The 23,907-nt window shown below is 43.1% G+C and overlaps 1 protein-coding gene across 2 annotated transcripts in view; it reads right to left on the bottom strand.

Moving 5' to 3' along the window:
• The window catches only part of LOC145362534 (A disintegrin and metalloproteinase with thrombospondin motifs 12-like), a 510,217-nt gene that overhangs the window by 267,539 nt on the left and 218,771 nt on the right, over positions 1 to 23,907 (bottom strand). For both annotated transcript variants that reach the window (XM_080218577.1, XM_080218596.1), the window contains exons 7-9: positions 19,758 to 19,907; positions 13,742 to 13,885; positions 4,902 to 5,046 (exon numbers count right to left, since the gene is read on the bottom strand). In XM_080218577.1, coding sequence (XP_080074703.1) covers positions 4,902 to 5,046; positions 13,742 to 13,885; positions 19,758 to 19,907 — 439 coding nt within the window. The remainder of the gene's footprint in view (positions 1 to 4,901; positions 5,047 to 13,741; positions 13,886 to 19,757; positions 19,908 to 23,907) is intronic.

Genomic DNA, 23,907 nt, shown 5'->3' with positions numbered 1-23,907 from the left:
GTAAGTCTTACTTGTGACTAGTGAGTAAACTTTAACTTCTCTCTCGCTTCCATTGCTCTACTTCTCCATTCCATTGTTCCGTCTTGCCTCCTCCGCAACCACCCCCCCCCCCAATCCCTTCTCTTCAGGGCAACTGCCACATTATTCAGGCAGTTTCTGTATCATTTGTCCCTCTGTTCTGCCATTCAGACATTCTGATCACTTAATAGACACTTTTAGCACCTTTCTGAGCCTTCTTGTCATTTACATTCCCTTTGTCCAATTATAGCTCCCCCCCATAGTATAAACGCTTTTCTGACTTTCTTTGCTCTTAGTTCTGACAAAGGGTCATCCAGAATCAAAGCATTGGTTCTATTCTCTCTTCACAGATGCTGTTAGACCTGCTGAGATTTTCCAGCATTTTCTATAATAACAGAACATTTGGAAAGTGTTAACGGGATTGGAGAAAGACAGCATGTGTTTATGAAAGACAAATCCTGCTTACCTAATCTATTGGAGTTTTTGAGGATCTAAGTCACAGAATAGGTAAGGGAGAACCAGTGGATGTTGTATATTTGGACTTCAGAAGCCTTTTAATAAAGTCCCTCATAAGACATAAGACATTAAAAAATTAAAGCACATGAAGTCGGGGGTAGTATATTGGCATGGATAGAGAACTGGTTGACATACAGGAAATAGAGAATGGGAATAAATGGGCCTTTTTTCAAGTGGCAGGTAGTGACTAGTGTGGTACCATAGGGATCAGTGCTTGGCCTCTAACCGTTCATAATATAAATGACTTAGATGAGGGAACCAAAAGTAACATTTCCAACTTTACGGAAGACACAAAAGTTGGTGGTATTGTGAGCTGCGAGGAGGATGCAGAGAACCTTCAAAGTGATTTAGACAAGTTGGGTGAGTGGGCAAACACATGGCAGATGCAGTACAACCTGTCTTAATATGGAGTTATACACTTTGCTGTGAAATCAGAGATTGTAACAATGACTGAAGAGACAGGAATGAGTAGAGCTTGAAGGTGTGTTGATCTGAGGGGTGCTGGGCAGGAGAATGCTGGGAAAGTCAGAGCATGGAGCTTCATTCTTGAGTGTGTATGTCACTCACTTTCTGGATTCTCTCAATGCACCGTTTCCATATTGGAGGGCGCTAACTCCTCATTTTTGCTTTCTTCAGTCACGTCCATCCATACCATTTTGAGGTGTCAGGAAGTTGCCTTTTTCCTCTCACCTCTAGTCTCTCAGATACCACCACAGGAGCTCTTGTTGATTGAGAGACCCAGGGCGCAGACTTCCTAGGTCACCTCTCCAGCTATATGGTTACTACAGCCTCAAAAAGTCGCATCGAGTTGACCGGTGTCTTCTTCTGACCAATATTACCATCTCAGGTTGGTCAGGAAACCAGAAGATGGGATACTGAATTCACAGTTCACTTACGGGGTCAGAACAAAGCCCATTGAGGAATTCAACAGGTTCCTGAGCTGCTACAAGTTCAGCTGTATTAGCAGGGACTGGAATTTTAGAATTTGGTCGAGATGGGCTCAAGGATATTAGTGAAAATTTAGGTTTTTCGGTAATTAGCCCCATAATCCATGAAGGACCTCAAGCATCTCCCTCCATTAGAGAGGCAATTGGTTATTTATACTTAAGAGGCATCACTCTGAAAGCATGGGGCAAGATAAGGAGCTAGGCCTCCTTGAACTACCACAAACAGTGCGGAGATTGAATTTGTGTTGCTTGTATCATTCTGTGTCAGGATTTGACCGACTGAGCTAACCAGCTCTCATACTGAATACAATTAGCAATTCATTGCTCATTCCCTTTTCACAGCCACAGTTTACTGATACTCAGAGGATGTGTGTGGTTTTCAGATAAGATCCAACATCAAAAATATAAGTCAAGAATCTCGAAGAGTACAGCCACTTTTTAAACACTGGCCTTTCCTGCTGACAGACTATCCAGGAATCACAGTGCTTCAGCTCATTGTTAAACTAATGAAAATGAATCACATCCAAGTAAAATCATTAGGCTCTCTACAATGAGAGCACACTGAGGCTCCAATTACTGCAAGAGGGGATACATTTGTGATACGTTACACAAGTCTTGATTTCAAATTTGACATTTTGGGAATGTCCCAAAGGAAAGAAGCAATCTGAACTCACCCATACTTGCTATCCTGGCCTGAAGTTTGTTGATTGGCAGCAGATGGGACTTCCATCCATCACCAGAAGGAAGCCCTACCTTAGAGAGAGGCCAGACAATCAGACTGGCAGGCAGCTTTCCGGGCCCTCCAGGAACAGCGCTGGAGTGGCCAGAAAAGGCATAGCAGCATAGCGTCTCGAATAAGGTGCCAGGAAATGGGGGTTCAGATAGGGGGTCCTGGAGAGGGGAGGGCACATAGGAAGGAGGTACCTGGAGGATGGGGGTCGGACAGGTCCAGAAAGGGGGGTTCACAAAGAGAAGAGGGGAGAGGGAGGTTCAGAGTTGACCGGGCCTCATGGCAGCATGTCAACCATCAGAGATGGCATCTGATAGAGGTGACCACCCTCCCCCCCACCCGTCCCCCCACCCCAAAGGTTTTCAAATTTCAGCCCCCAATCTTTCGCCTTCCTGCTAGCCTAAGAATTGAAGCTGGACAGTAATAGGCCCTTAAGAGGCCATTTAGTGGTGGCTTCAGGGCCCTAATTAGGACAAGGATGGGTTCCCCCTCCCAACGGTCTCTGCCCCATTGTAATATTCCTTCCAAGTCAGAGTGGGCGGGATCTTGGATGAAATCTCATTCATCCAATTTCCTTCTCCCAGCTCCCCTCTCCTTGCCTTCCCCCAACACCTCCACAACTGTTGAGGCTGGGAGTGAAGGGCGGTGGTGAGGAATGTAAAATTCTGGCCCCGATATCTTGGGAGGCAATGCTATCCTTTCCTTTGTTATTTGACATAATAAGACTTAATAAGAAATAATAAGGATGTAAGGACTTCAACAAGATCCATGAATTTAGTCCCATGGAGTATAAGCTTCCCATATTCGCAGCCAGGTGGCCGTGGACAGGAAGCATGCAGTGACCGAGAATACTGTTAACACCTTCCATGTCCGCTGGGCACCACAGGGACTGCAGTGCATTATAAATCCCTTTAATCAATTTTGATTTGATGTTTTAAGTTTCCTTTTCACTTTGTCTTTTGTTCCCCTCCTTTTGGGGGCTGCTCTTTTGATTTGTCCCCTTGTTAATTTGAGTTAATTTATTTGGTTGGAATGAAAAGAGATCCCCACATCGCAGCCAGTGGCCCTGGAAAGGGAGCATGCAGTGTCCATGGGACAGTTGACATCTTCCACGCCTGCTGGGCACCGCAGGGGCTGGGGTGCATTACTGACCCTGCTAACCACATTATGATTTGATGTTTTAAGTTTTCTTTGTGATTTGATCTTGGTTCGAGCTGTTCCCCCTCCTTTTGGGGGACTGCCCCTTTTAACTTGTCCCTCAGTTAATTTGAGTTAGTTTATTTGTTTTGTGTTCAAAAGTGATACTTGAAGCACTCTTAGGAGTGGAGATAACTTTGTAAATAAAGGGAATCTGATGAAGGGACATTGGCCTCTGAGAGTTATTCAAAGGGACGAAGTGGAGAATGCTTAAAATTGACCTCAACATTGATTCTGCTCAACATGAGCAGTGCTTCTTCAAGCAACTGCTTCTTTTCCAGGTGGAAACATATAAGGATAAATGTATTTATTACTGGAGACTGTGTCACTGTGGATGTGGCATGGCATTGCAGCCATGTGTAAGTTGTCTTAATGGACCTGTTGGTCTTTTGCTGCCTGCCTTGCAGTATGTTATTGAAATTTTTGTCAATTACTTGGCTTGGGGCTTGTTTTCTTGGGTATCCCTTACTCTGGAACTAAATATTTGTTTCAGGAAAAGTTTAGTCAGAAGACCAGAGCGATTCCATTCCTTTCAGTAGGTCACACAGACATGGGGAAGAGTGTAAGCTCACTTGGAAATACCTGGTTCCAGAAAAATATTGTCGTTATCAATTTATAGCTGTAGACAATTTTCTGATTAACAAAATGATCTCCACCTTCATACCAATTGTTTTGGTTTCCCTCACACCAACAAGAACTATTAAAATTTCTACATATCAATGCATGTGAAGGTATTGCGGTGTGAGATTTCGCAAAGGTGTAATTAATTGTCTATCTTAGTTCATTAATGGGAGGAGACAGAACTTCTAGTTCCCTAAAATGCACTATTTTGAGTCACTATCAAGTGAAATAAATTATTGAAAGGGTTAATAATCACTCAAGTTTAAGCTGCTATGGAAAAAAGCTTTTCTCATAAAAAATCTTCACAAATAAGCACCAATATCATCGGTCTGAGAAAATTCATTAAAGCAGACATCTGTAACTGAAAAAAGGAATGATATACAGACACAAGCTGGAACAATGATAACTTGTAACAATGATGTATTAGGACTTCACGCTGTTTGGATAATATGATGAAGCAAGCATAAGATGACTGTGATTCGTTTTAATATCTGAATCATGTAACCTTATTCATAGAATATGACTGGTAATATGCTAAGTACTTGTAATTTAATTTGAAACTATAATTGCTTGTGTATTTCTGAGTCCTGCATTCTGGCTAGTTAGAGACCGTGACCTGTGACTTTTCAGGGTCCGAGCTATGTAGCTTGATTAAAATTGCTGTTTAAGAGACCTCCATGACCTGGTCTGGTTACTTGAAGGGGAAAGTTGTCATCAATTAAAAGGTTGATATCAAAGCCCGCAATAATTATCTTCAGACCTGGATTCAGAATTTGTACATTGATGATAGGTTTCAGTATAAAGCAATAAAAATGTCCACTTAAAATGTTCTACTCTTATTTTACTTACAAACAACCTAGATAGTAACTTACATCCATTTCCTCACAGAAGGTTGAGTTGGGCCCATACTGAAGCTGACACTGATGATGGACATCATACAGTACACCTGGAGCAATGGTGGGAACCACTAATTCCTGTTTAGTTGGCGGATCATTGAGACAGAATCCCCAGCCTCGACTGTAGGTAGAAAAACAAAACAAAGCTTATACATATAAATGTATGAATGAGGAGCAGGAGTAGGCCACTGGCCCCTTAAGCCTGCTCTGCCAATAAATAAGATCATGGCTAATCTAATGGTAACCTCAACTCCACATTTCCACCTACCCCCGATAACCATTCACTCCCTTGCTTATCAAGAAGCTTTCGAACTCTGCCTTAAAAATATTCAAAGACTCTGCCTCCACCATCACCTTTTGAGGAAAAGAATTACAAAGAGTCACGACTCTGCGAAAAAGATTTTCCTCGTCTGGACCTTATATGGGTGACCCTCTAGTTTCAAATTCTCCCACAAGACTATATACCAAGGGTCATCTTAATAGGTAGAAAATCATATTGTCACATGCTTGAATTCCCAACATGTATTCCCAGCAAAACAGCTCTTAGCCAAGGGTGCAGATTAATCGAATTCTCCCTCTAACATTTACCACTGTCGATTCTTACTGTCTCACATCCATTCTATAGTAGTAGTAGATCACAATTCAGTTCCAGTGAATTTAATAAATTGCACTATTATTCTTTCTAACCCAAGCACAAAACTTAAAGGAAGATGATAAAAGAAATTGAATGGTTACTAGATATCCTATTTAGATGGATAGTGTCAATTGTTCATCCCAAGCTACTATTCTGTCAGATAGGTTTATTGAATGCTGTAATAAATGATGGTGCTCTGCTCTCAGATGATTTTGGTGAAGTTCTTTTAGGAAAACATGACAGTCTGATTTATTAACTCTTATTTACTTTAGTAGATTTGATTGAATATCACTAATACTTATCCACATTATATATTTCTGAGGCTGTCAAAATCTTGGTGGCAATTTTGACTTTTTGCAATGGTGTAAAATAGGTGACGGGTGATCTCAAAAATATGAATCCCCTAACTACGTGTCCGTTTTTTCTGCACTTTAATTTTGTTAATGTCTTGTACTTTGAGCACTGGCCATACAGTAATTCACACAGAGGTGAAGATTGTTTTAAGTTTTAAAGTTTATTAGTCACAAGTAGGTTTACCTTAACACTGCAATGCAGTTACTAGTTGCCACACTCTGGTGCCTGTTTGGGTACATGGAGGGGGAATTTTCAATGACCAATGCTAACCAGCATGTCTTTCAGACTGTGGAAGGAAATCAAAACACCTGAAGGAAACCCACGCAGACACTGGGAGAAAGTGCAGACCCTGCACAGACAATGACCCAAGCTGGGAATCAAACTCTGGTCCCTGACACTGCGAGGCAGCAGTGCTAGCCACCGTGCCATCCTTCTTTAGAAGTGACCTTCTTTACGCTGTCTCAACAATGATCCTAAGTGGAAACCTTCGAGTAGCACCCCTTACTTTGCCCAATGTGGCACAACTTCTACATTGCACAGCAACTGTCTAATGGCAGCATTAAGTCAGATTGCCAAATGAATGCGAAATTTAGCAATGATTATGAGGTGAAGATTTGTGTCTAAAGCACTGAAATTTTGGGTTTGCCATCTTTTCCTTTTTATTGTTAGTCTAATTCTGAATCCAGCTAAATTACTATGCAATTTGTGCACTTTTAAGTTTTTTTTAAACCTTTAGATGTGGAATTATACCAAAGCCTTCTCAAAGCCATTGAGAATGTAACACTCATTCACTAATTTAATTATCACTTCAAAGAGCTCTGATATGTGACACTTGAGCTATTTTCTTCACTTCACCTTATCAATGATTTTCAAAAGAATGAATAAATCAAGGTTAAACCAACTGATTGATCATTTATTGACTCCAGTCTCAAGGTTTGCTTATGTTATCATTGCATTCATTGATCTATTTCTTCATCTAGTTCTGCGAGGATTCAACAGTGCAACTCATAAAATTCTGACTTCCTATGGATAATTGAATACCTTGAATTTCTATGAAGCATATATACAAGTCCAGTACAGGCACTGTGAGTGACCAAATACGTAATCTTCACACACAGAAACTGGTACAAAAATATCATTTGCCATAACTCTCACTTCCTGATTTCTCAATTTATTGTGATGTTTGTATCCAATTATTCATCAAAGTTGAAGCCAATCTTTAACACCGTCTGCATCCTAGAAAAGTTAATCTCCCTTGAGGCTATTAAATATTTCTCACCAATACACACAGACCCCAGCCTTTGCTCTGGTTAATCCAACAGTGTAAGATTCTGTTCAGCACAATCTTGTCTACAATCTTACAAAAACAGAGGGTCATCAGAGTTTATTTCAACATTTTCACTGCAATTTGAGATTTCATTGCACACATGAGTGTATTTAAGGAAACTTCAATTTAGTGGAAATGAGGACCATGGTGTTCAATAGGCTTTCAACTTTTTAAAAAAATCAGTCATGGGATGTGAGTGTCTATTGTTGATCCCTAATTGCCCTTGAGAAGATGGTCTTGAACCATTGCAGTCCTATGTGGATCATAGTTTTCACCACAGTTTCTCTGTGACAACTCAGTGATTTGGCTTATTTCAGAGGTCTCACCCTCCGCAGTGACTGTTCCAGTCCTTGATTGGCACTCTGGAGGTCACCAGCTGGGGCCCACTCCACATATCTCTGTACAGTGCAGCAACATGCTATGCATCACAAGTGGGCAGTTCCTGCAACCACTCTCTACTTCCCAGAAGGTTGGCTACTCTCTCAATGGACAAAACTCATGAATTCAAAGTCCTGAGCCATGCTGGTGCAGATGAACTGGATGGATGCTTCATTCTCAGCCCACGACTCCACCGTATCTCAGGGAACTCTGATATGTGGGTACCCATCTCACATTGCTGCTCAATGTAGAGCAGAAATGCTTATGACTCTTGAGGCTTTGAATCTGTGCCCAGCTGAGTAAGACTATCACAGCTGATGTATTCTTCAATGACTGCCACCCTATTTAAATGCTCACAAAGACCCAAAGTGAGTGTATCTGAGCAACTGGAGGGTGCACTTGTAAGATGTGATTGTGCTTGCTGTCATGTCTTTGCAGGTATAGGAATCTGTCTTCCTCCTTGACATCTGAACCTGTGAAAGATACAATAGGAGGTCACGAGAACTAGCTTGAGAGATTAGAAATCTCTGTACTGCTGGGGCTTCCCAATGCAGCTGAGTCTTCGGGACACTGTTAGATATGATGGGATGCACTGCAATCCCTTCATCACACATCTCTTTAATGGTGATGCTTTCCTTGGCTTGCTATTCAGCTATGTCCCAATTGTCATTAGACTTACTTCACATTAGGTTGACCTTTCTCTACATCCTAGCTATGACTGCAACACTGCATTCTGCACACTCTCATTTCCTTCTTGATGAACAGTATGCGTTGTCAGTATAGTACGAGAGCAATACTTTTCACTGTATGTTAATATATGTGACAATAATAAATCAAATCAAATCCAAATCAAATCAAAGCTATTCGATCCACCTACTCCACCATTCAATGAGATCATGACTGATCCGATACGATGATACTCAACTCCACTTTCCTGCCTAATCCCCATATTTCCTGATTTCCTTCTGAATTAAAAATCTGTCTATTTAATGACCCAGCCTCGACACAGCCCTCTTTGGGAAGAAATTCCTCCCCATTTTTGTCTTACATAGGCACCCCCTTACTCAGAGGTCATGCCCTCTGGTCCTAGGCTTTTACAGAAGAGGTAACCGCTCAGCTTCTACCCTGTCAAGCCTCCTGAGAATTCTATCTGTCCAATAAGGTCGCATCTCATTCTTCTAAACTGCATTGAACACAGGCCCAACATACTCAACATCTCCTCAGAAGAAAATCCGCCCATACCTGGGGCCAACTGAGTGAATGTTTTCTTTGAATTGCCTCCAATGTCAATATATCTTTCCTTAGGTAAGGGAATCAAAACTGTTCACAGTATTCCAGATGTAGTCTTACTAGCGCCTTGTATATATTTAGCAAGGCTTCCTTTTTTTATACTTTATTCCCTCTGAAATAAAGGCAAACACTCCATTTGCCTTCCCCTTTATTACCTGTTGAACTTGCATGCTAGCTTTTGTGAATTATACTGGAGGACACTCAAATCTCTCTGTCCTGCTGCTTTCTGCAGTCTTTCTCCATTTAAAAAATATTCAGCTCCTTCATTTTTCCTACCAAAGTACATAACTTCACATTTTCATTATATTCCATCAAAGTAGTAGGTTACATTGTTCAGAATGGTGTCAGGCATTTGAGTGTTGTTGGAGCTGCAGCAAACAAGTGGAGAATATTCCACCACACTCCCAACTTGTGCCACACAGATGCTGGACAGTCCCATCTTCACACTGAGGATACCTTCCATCGTGTTGTGTGGCACTACCACCTTGCTAGCAGGGATAGATTTTGAACAGATCTGGCAATTCAAAATTGGGCATTCATGATGTGCTGTGGGCTATCAGTAGCAGCAGAAATATATACTACCATAACCGATAATCCGATGGTCTGGTTTACAATACAAAGATTGCCTGGGTGGTTAACAGTGAGGTGGAGTGTCATGGGCTACAAGAAGATATAGATGGAATGGTCAAATGGGTAGATAAGTTGCAAATGGAATTTAACCCTGAAAGGTATGAGGTAACGCACTTTGGAAGGAGTAATTTGACATGGGAGTATTCAGTGAATGTTAGGACACTAGAAAGTTCTGCGGAAGAAAGATACCTTGGCATGTTTGTCCACAAATCTCTGAAGGCAGAAGGGCATGTTGGTAGGGTGGTGAAAAAAAGTATATGGGACACTTGCCTTTATCTATCGAGGCATAGATCCAAAAGCAGTGAAGTCATATCAGAATTGCATAGAACTTTGATGAGGCCACAGCTAGACTGCTGTTTGCAGTTCTGGTCACCTCATTATCGGAAGGATATGATTGCACTGGAGAGGGTGCAGAGGAGATTTACCAGGATGCTGCCTGGGGAGGAACATTTAAGTTATGAAGAGAGGTTAGATAGGCTTGGGTTGTTTTTGCTGGAGCAGAGAAGACTGCGGGGCAACCTGGTCGAGGTGTACAAGTTTATGAGGGATATGGACAGAATGGATAAGAGCAGCTGTTCCTCTTAGTTGAAGGATCAGTCTTGACGGACACAGATTCAAGGTGAGGTGCAGGAGGTTTAGGGCAGATGTGAAGAAAAATATTTTTACCCAGGGGGTGCTGACAGTCTGGAATGCACTGCCTGGGAGGGTGGTAGAGGCGAATTGCCTAACATCCTTTAAAAAGTAACTGGATGAACATTTGGCACATTAAAATATTTAGGGCTATGGACCAAATATTGGTCGGTAGGATTCGACAGGAATTCAGGTGTTTCTAATGCATCGGTCAGACTCAATGGGCCGAAAGGCCTCTTCTGCATTGTATGATTCTATGGTTCTGGTTTATCCCCCATTTCATTATTACCATCAAGCTGGGGGACCAACCCTGCTCAATGAAAGGTGAAGGAGGAGCAACACCAGGCATACCTAAAACCTGATGGAGCGATCACACAGGACTACTTCCATGCCAAACAGTGGAAGACGCATGTGATAGACAGAGCTAAGCAATTCTACAACCAACTGATCAATAACTGAATAATCACTGAATTCCCCCCACTATCAACATCCTGGAGGTTACCATTGACCAGAAACTGAACTGGACCAGCCATATAAATGTGGTTACATCAGCGGGTCAGAGACTGGAAATTCTGCAGAGAGTAACTCACCTCCTGACTGCCACCAATCCCCCCCCAACTACCTCTTGCCCCTGAAAGCCTATCAACCATCTACAAGGCACAATACTCTCTATTTGACTGGATGAGTGCAACCACAAAACAATCAAAAAGCTTGACAGACATCATCCAGGGTTAAGCAGCCCACTTGATTGACATGAATGCACAGTAGAAGCAAGTTGCATCATCTGCAAGATGCATTGCAGCAACTCACCAAGACTCATTCAACAGTGTCCCCCAAACCCACGACTTCTACCACCTAGACAGACAAGTGCAACAGATGCACGGGAACACTCCAGGCCCGATTTTACCATTTTCATTCTAAATGCCGAATCTGGGCGTAATGCAGATTTGACTTGGAAATCTGCTTTCAGGTGCTCCCATACGCACTCAGTCATCTCCTATCCCATTCGCAGTTAGAAAAACATTTGAAAAGCACACTCATGTCAGATCGCTCCCAAGCCGCAGAAAGCTGAGAAAGTGGCCTGGGAGCGAAAAGTGGGAGTGATAGCCCCTACAGACATCACTGTTCCCCCTATCCACCCCACCCCCCCAACTACCCACATACATAATTGCCTTCCTTATCCCCCCCCACTATCCACACACATCACTGTCCCCCTTATCCAACCTCTCCCCCACTACCCAGACCAATCACCACCTCTCACTCCCTCTCCCCACCGATCGCCTGCAGAGTGGCAGCGGACCCTCCAGCCCCCCCCCACCAGAGATCCATCTACCCCGCCCCTCAACAGTGATCCATCTGCCCCCCCCCGAGCAGAGATCCATCTGTGCTTCCCCCCCCCACCAAAGATCCATCTGTCCCCCCCACCAGAGATCCATCTGCCCCCCTCACCAGTGCGCGATGAGCAATCGGGCCTCCCCCGTGCCCACCTGCCCCCATCCCCCACCGAGATACATCCTACCTGCCTCCCTCCCCTCCCCCCACCAGACAACAACTTGGTCTCACCCCCTGCCCCCCAGCCAACCCAGACAATGATGTGGCCTCAGTCCCTCCCCCCCAGAAAATGATCTGGCCTCACTCCCCCCCCACACCCTCAGACAATGATCTAGCTGCACCCCCCCCCACCCCCAAAGACAACGATCTGGCCTCACCCCCCCAGACAAGGATCTGGCCTCACCCCGCCCCCCCGACAATGAACTGACGTACTCCCCCCACCTCCCTGCCGCAGGGAATGCACTGGCCTCACTCCCCCTCCCCTCCAGAGGAACATCTGACCCACCTCCTCCTCCCTCCCCCCAAACCTGACAACGATCTGGCCTCTCTCCACTCCTCCCCCTCAACCAGAGAATGATCTGACCTGTCTCCACCCTCACCCCCACCACTGATCTGAGTCAGAGAGCTGTTGGAAACTCTGAAAGCACTCTTCGGAAGCTGGAGCGTCTGATTCAGACCTTTATTTAGCAGATCCATTTTGGCGCAGTACCGGATTGGCGAACGCAGTGTTAAAGGGAGAAATGCTGATAAAGTTGGGCGGGCAGTTCATTAATTCAATTTAAACGCGTGCAAATGCATTTAAATTGCCGTTGCGCCCATTTTTGGGCGTGAAGTGGATCGCTACCATTCCTGGGATGCGGTAAACTGGCAATCTGCATGGGCGTGGGCACAGATTGCGATTATGGCCTCTCACCCCACTTTACCCACGTTTTCACGCTGGGAGGCAATGGTATAATAAGGTCCTCCAAGTTCCCTTCCAATCAACTCACCATCCTGATATGGGACTAAATCACCGTTCCTTCACTGCTGCTGGATTAAAATCCTGGAACACCTTTTCTAATAGCACAGTAGGTCTTCCAATAACACATGGACTGCAGCAGTTCATGAAGGCACCTTACCACCACCTTCTCAAGGGGCATTAAGAATAGCCAATAAATGCTGACCCAGACAGCAACGTCCACAAGCCATGAACAAATTTGAAAGAAGCCTGCTCAGGTCCATCAGTTGTCTCCTTTCTGTTTATTAGTCACCCTTCACCAAGGCCTCACACCCCCAAGGCTGTGAGAGATCCTGGTACAGAGAAACTCATTTAGTTTTGTTTGCCAAACTGCTTTTGTCAAAGCTTGTTAGAGATTGTAAAAAGGGTGCAGGTTACTTTAAGAGTTGGTCACATGATTTGGCAGTGATGTCATTAGGGTGTGATCAGTCTGTTGTTGTACTTTGTATTCTGCAGTACAGCAAGAGCTCTTCAATAAAACTTGCTTTGTGTTTATTTGAATCCACATGTGCAAACTATGTTCTTTTCTTTGTGTTAAAACTCACAAGCCCTAACATTGTTAGAAAATTACAAAGATGAAACATTTCTTTAAAATATTTATACTTATTGTGATGGCTGTAACAATATCTTGTTCCCTGTAGACAGCCAGTTGCCTTTAAAATGTCAGGCCTGTAAATAAATGCTAGTCACAGTATTCCGTCTGACGATTTTCCACAACTACCATCTCCATGGAACAGTGCTCACCACTAACTATTCAATTGGCTTGGCACCGTTCTGAGAAGTCGGCAATCATTAAGAGCTTTGCACTCTGGTCCTACCACTTTAAAACCAGAAGTGAAAATAATATTCTTATTTATTCCACACAATTTGAGGAAACTCTGAACGTTTGCACTGTTTCATCAGCAATTATTTCTTTCTCTCATTTGTGCTCCATGCAATCTTCTAATGTCACAACCCACCAGAACAATTTTCTTCATGAAAGATGAGGCAATTTGCAAACTCAAGTGAAAATGAAAATTACTCTGTTCAAATTATAAAATGAACCTACCTCGTATTAAGCTGAGCTTTCTTTACATCCCCACTATGACTGTAACACTACACTCTGCACCCTCTCCTTTCCTTCCCTAAGTACAGTACGTCCTGTCTCTATAGCATGCAAGAAACAATACTTTTCACTGCATACAAATATGTGACAATAATAAATCAAATCAAATAAAATGGCATATGTTAAATAAATTACTCACTCCAAAAAACGGGTGATGTAGTCTTTGCTACAGCGAGACCATATGAGAGGAGATTGATCGTACTGCAACTGGCGAGACATGATGAAGTGATGCTTCTCCATGGGTTCACAGTCATTACCCTGTCCATCATGCTGGATGCCAAAGCTGCAGAAATGATAATAATCACGGTATTTCATCAGCAACATCACCAGTAAGTAGTGCACTTATTTCTGCAACACTGGAAAGTTTATGTAACATTTTAAGAATAAATACTACAGAGTTAAATTCCTGTGAATTTTCCAGAGATCATAAGCTGTGACCTCTGGACACGAGACAGTTTCACAGTTAGAAAGTCTCAATTAAAATGCAATTGCGAAACATGTCCGGTATGTTCGAGGAGTTGAGCAGACAGTTCTGGAGCAGCCACAGAGTTTACTGCTCGTGTAGGGGAGCAAACAAGGAATGTTATGGTAATAGAGAACACAATAGTGTTATAGAGGTTTACAGCATGGAAACAGGCCCTTCAGCCCAACTTTTTCATGCCACCCTTCTTTTTAACCCCTAAGCTAGTCCCAGTTGCCTGCATTTGGTCCATATCCTTCTATACCTATCATATTCACGTAACTGTCTAAACACTTTTTAAAAGACAAAATTGTACCAGCCTTTACTACTACCTCTGGCAATTCGTTCCAGACACTCACCACCCTCTGTGTGAAAAAATTGTCCCTCTGGACACTTTTGCATCTCTCCCTTCTCACCTTAAACCTGTGCCCTCTAGTTTTAGACTCCCCTACCTTTGGGAAAAGATATAGATTATCTAGCTGATCTATGCCCCTCATTATTTTATAGACCTCTATAAGTTCACCCCTCAGCCTTCTACGTTCCAGAGAAAAAAGTCCCAGTCTATCCAGCCTCTCTTCATAACTCAAACCATCAGGTAGCATCCTCTGCGCTCTTTCTAGTTTAATAAATCCTTTCTATAAAAGGGTGACCAGAACTGAACACAGTATTCCAAGTGTGGCCTTACCAATGTCTTGTCCAACTTCAACAAGATGTCCCAACTCTCCTGGAGAGGGATTGACACTGGTCTTTGCAGCAAAGAGCGTGAGTCCTAGAGGCCATATTGCCCTCCTAGTCCTAAGATTCAGGACATCTGCTCGGGACTGGAAAAGAACTTACTGTGGGAGAGAGTGGATCCAGTTGCCGTGACCCACACAGGCACCAAATGACAGAGGCAGGTCAAGGAACGAGGTTCTGCACAGTAAGTAAGAGGAACTAGGCTCCAAATAAGAAGCAGAAACTCTATCCTAGCCACAAGCAAATTGTAATTGTAAAAGTCAGGGTTGGGTATTCAATGCATGGCTCTGATGCAAGAGAAGTGGGTTCCAGTTCCTGAGGCACTGGAGAAAGTGGGAACTGTACCATTGGAATGGTCTACAACTGAACCATGCTATCCAGCACAATCAAGGACATGTTCTATTCCACCTTCTTCTGTTGGGAAAAAGATACATGATCTGAGGTTATGTACCAACCGGCTCAAGAACAGCTTCTTCCCTGCTGCCATCATACTTTTGAATGGACCAACGTTAAATTAGGTTGATCTTTCTCCACACCTTAGCTATGTCTGTAACACTACCTTCTGCACTCTTTCGTTTCCTTTACTATGAACAATATGCTTTGTCTATATAGCCACATAAGAAACAATGCTTTTCACTGAATACCAATACATGTGGCAACAAATCAAATCAAATCAAAAAACAATGTTCTGGTGAGCCATGTCACAAAGAGAATAGAGAGGGATTGAAACTAAACAATGTGGGGTGAGGGATTAAGTTTGGGGAGATGTAACAAAACAAGTGGTAGAATCAAGGCAGGAAAGCGTAATATGGGAAATGAGGGTCAGAGAACAGCAGGAATGGACAGAGAGAAAAAAAGCCTAAGCACCCTCAACAGTCAAGACTAGATATTATCACAAGAACCCTTCTGTTCAAGAAGGGAGAGTGGCAGAAAACAATTAGTTGAACATTTGTCATGGGGGCAATTTTAGAAGGTTTTGGAATTGATCATCAAGGAGTTAAAGCTCAACACTTTGAAAAACTCAAGCTAATCAAGCAGAGTCAGCATGGTCTTGTGAAAGGGAAATCATGTTTAACCAATTTACTGAAGTTCTTTGAAGGGCAACATGTGCCATGGATAAAGGGGAATCTGTAGATATTCTGTACTTCAATTTCCAAAAGCTATTTGACAAGGTTACAGTGGAGCATAAAGGCTCATGGTGTAGTGGGTAACATGTCAGCATAGATAGAAGATTGGCTGGCTGGCAAAAATGATTTTCCTGATTGGCAGGATGTGATAAGTAGAGCCCACAGGCAACTGTGCTGGGGTCTCAACCTTTTATAACTTATATCAATGACTTAGATGAGGGGAGAGAAATCATGGTGGCAAATTTTGCATCTGACACTAAGATAGTAGGAAAGTATGTTGTGAAGAAGACATAAGGAGATTGCAAATGGATATAGATAGGTTGAGTGAGTGAGAAAAAAATCTGACAGATGAAGTATAATGTGGGAAAATAGAACGTTATTGGATGGAATTCTCCCAAAAAAATTTGAAGTGTTGAATTCACAGGAAAATTGGAGTAATTCACGTCGGCTTTTTCAGTGGGAGTTCACACTAGAATCTCCCACACCCCGTGCATTGCAGAGGCCACCAGTGAGAATATCACTAGATTTCAGGGAGTGGGGCCTATTTCCACCCAGGAGGCTGAAACCAGTGAGTCTCTACGCATGCGCAGTGGCCCTGAATGGTCAACTTCCCATTTGTTGGCCAGCTCAATTGCTGTTAACAGGGAGGGATTCAATGATGGTTACACCACTGAATGTCAAGGGACAGTGGTTATAGTGTCTCTTATTGGTCATGGTCAGAGTCTGGCATTTGTGTGGCAGGAACGTTACTTGTCACTTATCAGCCCAAGCCTGCATACTGTCCAGATCTTGTTGCATTTGAACATGGGCTGCCTCAGTATCCATCGCAAATGGTGCTGAACACTGTGCAATCATTGGCGAACATCCCCACTTATGATGGAGGGAAGATCATTGATGAAGCAGCTAAAGATTGCTGGGCCGAGGACACTATCCTGAGGGTAAAGCTATCCTTTATTACTAGAACTGAAGATAAACATAAGGATATTGTGCTTCAGTTATACAGGTTTGAAACCACATCTGGAGTTTAGTCTCCTTATCTTAAGGAAGGACGTAAATGTGTTGGAGGCAGTTCAGAGAGTGTTTACTAGATTGATACCTAAAATGAACAGGTTGTTTTACGAGGAAAGACTGGATAGACTGGGCTTGTTTCCACTGAAGTTAAGAAGAGTAAGGAGTGATGGGATTTCGATATATAAGATACTGCACGGTCTTGACAAGGTGGATGTGGAAAAGATGCTTCCCCTTGTGGGTATGGCTCTTGTTCTACCCAAGATGGCAAGAAATTACAAAGAGCTGTGAATGAAGCCCAATCCATCACACAAACCAACCTCCCTTTCATTGACTCTGACTACACTTCGCGCTGCCTTGGCAAAGCAACCAGCATAATTAAGGACCTGAGGCACCCCGAACATATTCTCTTCCAACTTCCATCAGGAAAAAGATACAAAAGTTTGAGGTCATGTACCAAAAATTCAAGAATAGCTTCTTCCCTGCTGCCATCAGACTTTTGGATGGACCTACCTCACACTAAGTTGTTCTTTCTCTACATCTTATCTGTGACTGTAGCACTATGTTCTGCACTCTCTCCTTTCCTTCTCTGTGAACAGTATGCCTTGTCTGTGTAGTGCGCAAGACACAGCACTTTTCATTGTATACTAATATATGTGACAGTAATAAATCAAATCAAATCAAATCAAGAATTCAGGGGCACTATTTTACAATTGAGAATCATCCTTTTGGGACAGAGATGAGGAAACTTTTTTGTCTCACAGGGTTGTGTGACTTTGGAACACTCTGCCTCAGAAGACTGTGGAGGAGGGGTGACTGAAAATCATTAAGGTGGAGGTAGACAGTTTAATCAAATGATACTCGGGGTAAATGAGAATGTGGAATTTGAATACAAACAGAACAGCCAGGATCTTATTGAATGATGGAGCAGGCTCAAGGGGCCAAATGACCTACTTCTACTCTTATTTCATACGATTGTATGTCAAAGGAATTTAAAATATGTGTGATTTGACTACATAATGATGAATTTGTTTGCCTGTATTAATTCAGATTAAGAGAGGGATGTTGAACAGCAGGAGAACAGATTACTTGCCCACCCCAGCTCAGGGGGGTATCTTTCGGGGCCCACCCCAGCTCAAGGAGTAGTATAAAGACCTGACAGAACCTAAGAAATAACTAGAAAATATTGTAAGGTAAGCCGCAGGAAGAGAAGGAATAAATGCAGAATTAGTGTTTTCTTGGACAAGTGAGCAGACTGCCCAAGGTGACAGAATCCACACAGTAATGGATTGTATGTAAGTGCTCAATAATCATTTCAGAACTCTTTACTATTGAAAGGTGTATACACTATAATCTTCACACAGGTTTCAAAAAAAAATTGTGAATATGTAAGATACAGCCAGCAACGCCCATGTGCTGCCTGAGAAGTCATTTGATTTGATCATTAATTTTTAGTTTAGTGGGTCAAGTTTACTTAAAATTAAAATTATCTATTAAAATCTGTTTTCCAATTAAACACTTGCAAAGCCCAAACAACAATCCAACTAATGTTAACCCACAAAAGGGGAACATAGTTAACAGGGTTTCTGTACTTTTCAAATGCTTTTCTCCACTCCTGTAAATGCTGTCTCTCACTGGAGCACAGTTTCAAAGGTACAGATTGATATGCTTCATGTGTGACTGTTGTAAAATTATTTATACATTGAAATAATTTCAGTCGCGTATGTTTCTGTCCTCAATTTGCAATAGTGAATTACCTGCCAATCTCATTGATTTTAATCCTTCCCAACCTAGGACCACCGAGGTCAAATAGAGTATCCCAGACACTGCAGCAATAGAGAACAGCTAACGCAAAACACAGGCCCAGCTTTCTGTCCCCAGCTCAGCTGCGCAGTCACATTTCCTGGACTGGCAAGCCTAATTGGATTTTTAGTTCAGTTGGTGGGTTGAAATCGGAGTCAGGATGTGTAGTTTGGAACTAATGTGTTGACTGCCAAGTGCGAGGTGGGCTGGGTGGAAGTCCTGCCTCTGTGCAGTGGGATTGCGTTTATATATAATCAAAATAAATTTCAAAAAGCCCTCCAGCCCTCAACGCACCTCTCCATCACAACCCCCCGACACTTTTTATGCCCTACCCATGAGAACCTGTGCTAACCCATGCACTCTACCCGCCCCCATGGCCGCTCATACCCCCTATGCCAACCCATGCCCTGCACGCACCCCATGGCCCAACATGCCCCCCAATGCCAATTCTTATTCCTCTACCCATCCCCACGGCCTCTCATTCAATCTGTGCTGACTAATTCCAATTCATCACAACTCATGCGAAGTTTACTCCTTTCATGCCAACATCCCTAGTATCATTGTATGCTTTAATGGCAACTTTGACAGCTGAACAGTTCCAATGAGTGTGTGCGTAGAAAGTGCAGAATCATATTCACTTTTAACAATCCAAAAGGGTAATTAACCTCTCTCAAAGGTGTCCCAAGACCCTATCCAAAGGGGAGGGTTACCTTACCCCTACAAAGGAGTCTCAAGCTAGCCAAAGGAATCCCCCAAGTTCAGACATGCTTTCATCTGGTCTAAGCTGCACTCACTGGATTCTACACTCCTGACCTCCCACTTGAGTGGAGGCATTTGGTGATTTAATGCCTCTATAAACTGTACATACATGAACCCTGCCCAATTCCAGGCCCACCCTGCAAAAATGGGAAATATTAGGCTCAAGTCAGCACCTTAATGTTTCAACCATTTCCAGTACATGGTTTTCCCAAGCTGTGTGTTTGAAATGAATGACTCTGCTTATAAAAGATGATATGAGATACCTGTGACCAATCTCATGGGCGATGGTAAATGCCACTGGCAAGCCAGAATCCTCATTGATGTTGCAACTTCGAAGTGGTTGACACATTCCTGAAACATGAGACAGGCCTAATGTCTCACAGGGGCGATTCATTCCAGCACAAAGATCGATCCTGTGATTGAAAGGCACTTAGATCATTTAGAAATGATGATACATGCTGTCCAGAGTCTCCTGGATTGGCATATATTGAAATATATGCCATTACTTATGCCACTTTCTACACCAAAATTGCATAAAAATTTCATGCCAATTAATAAAATCAAAACAATGCAATCTAGCTTAAATCACCTCAGATAGTAACCGAAGGAAGGATCTATGCCGTATTCATCTTTAAATCCCTCTTCGGCAATGAAAATTCATGTTAAATCCTCCAAACCATTATTGACAAACAGAAGGCAGAACAATTTCAATAAATTGCAAAAGCATTTCAATCTTAACGTAATACTTCCTGCTGCTACAAAAAGCATTCAAAGCATACAAAGTATAATGCATTGGTCACTGAAGAAAAACATGTCTGCAAAAAATTTACTGTAAAACCCTTTAAGGAGGGGGTTTCTGTTCTACCTCAATTGCATACATTTCTTTCTGAAAGAGTAACTCACATTTAAGTAAAGCATAGTGTGGCTGGTTGGGGGGTGGTGGGGGGATGCTTTTTAACATCGAGATACGCTGAGAACTGAGGCCCTGATAAGACACAGGAAACACCAAAGTCTGCAGTGAAGTGGAATTTTACTATCTTTTGTTACTAATAGTTCCCTTGCCCATAGTGAGCCTGATTGAAAAGCTATGGTCAGACAGGCCACGGGAGTCAGCCCTGAGCAAAAGATGGTTGAGTCCCAAAGGGTGTGAAGGGGGAGGGGGGAGGTGCATCCCAAAGAGAGGAGGTTGAGAGGGGGAAGGGGGATAGGAGGGAGCACTCCTGCTCCTCCTGACCCACACAGAGGGCAGTGAAGACACTTATCCCCTCCTCGCCTCGCTGCAGCTGCCAGGTGGTCAGAAGCCTGGAAACTCTGGCCAGACATTGCAAAGACTGCAATCCATATTAGCTTATCGAAAATGCCAATCATGGGAACATGATGGCTGCTCACTCCTTGCTCTGTCTGAATAAAACCCAGAAATGGATGGACTGGAGTCAGCTTCTATGGTTTGCCCTTTTAAACACCACCCACACCCAATACCACTCCTCAGGATATTAACTGTTTGGGGTGTAGTGGTATTGTCACTGGACTAGTAATCCAGAGACCAGGGTAATGCTCTGGTTGTCCAGGTTTGAATCCCACCATGGCAGATGGTGAAACTTGAATTAAATAAAAATCCAAAATTAAAAGTCTAATGATAATGATGGATCAAGGGTGAACTAGCTAGATGGAATCAGAAAAACTGCAGCAGGCGACGGTGCAGAGGGACCTCGGGGTCCTTGTGCATGAGTCGCAAAAACCCAGCTTGCAGGTGCAGCAGGTGGTCAGGAAGGCGAATGGGATGCTGGCCTTCATAGCGAGGGGGATTGAATATAAAAGTAGGGAGGTCTTGCTGCAGCTGTATAGGGCATTGGTGAAGCCGCAGCTGGAGTACTGTGTGCATTTTTGGGCGCCGTACCTGCGCAAGGATATTTTGGCCCTGGAGGGAGTGCAGAGGAGGTTTACTAGGCTGATACCGGAGTTGAGGGGATTGAGCTATGAGGAGAGGCTGAATAAACTAGGCTTGTACTCGTTAGAGTTTAGAAGAATGAGGGGAGATCTCATTGAGACGTATAAGATGATGAATGGGATGGATAGGATAGAGGTGGAGAGACTCTTCCCGCTCAAAAAAGACAGTAGGACTAGGGGGCACAGCCTCAAGATAAAGGGGAGGCGGTTTAGAACGGAGTTGAGGAGGAACTTCTTCACTCAAAGGGTGGTGAATCTCTGGAATTCTCTGCCCGTTGAAGTGGTGGAGGCTGCCTCGCTAAATATTTTTAAGAAGCGGGTTGATGGGTTCTTGATAAGAGAGGGGATTAAGGGTTATGGGGAGAGGGCGGGAAAGTGGAACTGAGCCACAACAGATCAGCCATGATCTTATTGAATGGCGGGGCAGGCTCGAAGGGCTAGATGGCCTACTCCTGCTCCTATTTCTTATGTTCTTATGTAGAACTGGCTTGGCCATAGAAGTCATGATGTGGAGATGCCGGCGTTGGACTGGAGTAAACACAGTAAGAAGTTTGATAACACTAGGTTTAAGTCCAACTGATTTATTTTTGGACTTAAACCTGGTGTTGTCAGACTTCTTACTGTATTGGCCATAGAAGATAGAGGGTAGTGGTGCAAGGATTTTTTTCTGAATGGAGGTCTCTAACTACTGGTGTTCCACAGGGATCAGTGCTGGGGCCTCTGCTGATTGAAATATCTATAAATGACTGATAATCAAGTTTGCAGATGATACAAAGATTGCTAGAGTTGTGGAGTGATGAAGATTGTCAGAGAATACAGCAGGATATAGGGAGGCTGGAAAATTGGGCAGTGAAATGGCAGATGGAATTTAATCCGGACAAATGCAGGGCGATGCATTTTGGGAGAGCCAATTCCATCTATAAAATGGAAGCTATAAATGGAGCTATAAATAAATGTCAGAGCCATCAGGCACACAGACACATAGAGAAGTCTGGGAATACTGGTCCATTGATCCTTAAAAGTGGCAGCAAAGGTAGAAAAGGTAGTGAAGAAAGCATATGGCCTCCTTGCCTTCATCAGCCAAGTCATCGAGTATAAGAGTTGGCAAATTATATTACAATTATCTAAAACACTGATTAGGCCACATTTGGAATACTATGCCCAATTGTGGTCGCCATTCTCCCAGAAGGATGTGGAGCCTTTGCAGGGAGTACAGAAAAGGTTTACCAGGATGGTGACTGGTATGGAGAGTATTAGCCATGAGGAGAGACTGAATAAACTGTGATTGTTCTCCCTGGAAGGACGGAGGCTGAGGGGCAACCTGATAGAAGTTCATAAAATTATGAGGGGAATAGATAAGATGAACAGTTGGAAGTTTTTTCCCTTGGCAGAAAAGACAAATGACAAAGGGACACAAGTTCAAGAAAATAGAGGAAAGGTTCAGTAAAGATGTGTGGAGGAAGTTTTTTTACACAGGGGGTAGTGGGGGCCTGGAAGGCACTACCAAGTGAGCTGGTTTAGGCAGATATGTTAGCGACATTTAAGACTTACCTAGATAGACACATGAATAGTCGGGTACAGTGGGATACAGGCGGTTGGTCTAGATAGGACGTGATCGGCGCAGGTTTAGTGGGCCGTAGGGCCTGTTCCTGTGCTGTTCTGTCTTTGTTCTTTGATAGCTATGTAACTATTATTGATTGTCATGAAAACCATCTGGTTCATTCTTGTGCTTTAGGGGAGGAAATCTGCTGCCTATTCCTGGTCTGGCCTACATGTGACTCCAGACCTACAGCAATATGCCTGACTGTTAAGTACTCTCAGGGATGGACAATAAATGTTGGCCTAGCCAGCAACACCCACATCCCATGAATAAATGAAACAAAACCCCCCACAGTGATCTGTTCTGTACATAAACTGTTTTACCAGCAGAAGTGAAATATAAGCCTGACAACAGTAAAGATTGCAGCTCTTCAATGTATTATGCGTTACTGTCAAATGTGCTTCAAATAAGAAATCAGTGATCCTTCTGGTATGAGCATCAATGTTAACAGCATCAGACTTCAGTCTTCCAAATTTCATACTGTTGGATTTTTTTTCACAGTCTTATTGCTTTACTATTAATTAATATTAAAATCATTTGAAATCATGTTCATATCCTAGCCAATGACCTGAGTGCGCCATTCATCATTGTGTAAGTCTTTGCAGCTTTTTACAATGTGTTTACAGAGTATTAAACACACAGGCTCTGAATTTCCTTGGTGATTATGCTAGACCACTACTCTAGCTCCAGAGGGTGGATGGTTAAGCTTGCCAGAAAGCAACAGATTTTGCAATCTCCTTTATTGGGGGCCAAGCCTTAGATCATGCCTTCCATTGGCATGGGCATCTGCGGCACAGAGTGGCAGCTCTCGGGAGTGGGAGCGCTCTATACAAATTCATCCAGTACTTGACATAGTGCTGAGGACA

The sequence above is a fragment of the Carcharhinus amblyrhynchos genome, chromosome 1 (genome assembly GCF_965287045.1).
Source record: "Carcharhinus amblyrhynchos chromosome 1, sCarAmb.v2.hapA, whole genome shotgun sequence".
Classification (NCBI taxonomy): domain Eukaryota; kingdom Metazoa; phylum Chordata; class Chondrichthyes; order Carcharhiniformes; family Carcharhinidae; genus Carcharhinus; species Carcharhinus amblyrhynchos.
Note: the sequence above shows the minus strand (reverse complement) of the source record. Positions and strands in the feature narration are given on the sequence as shown.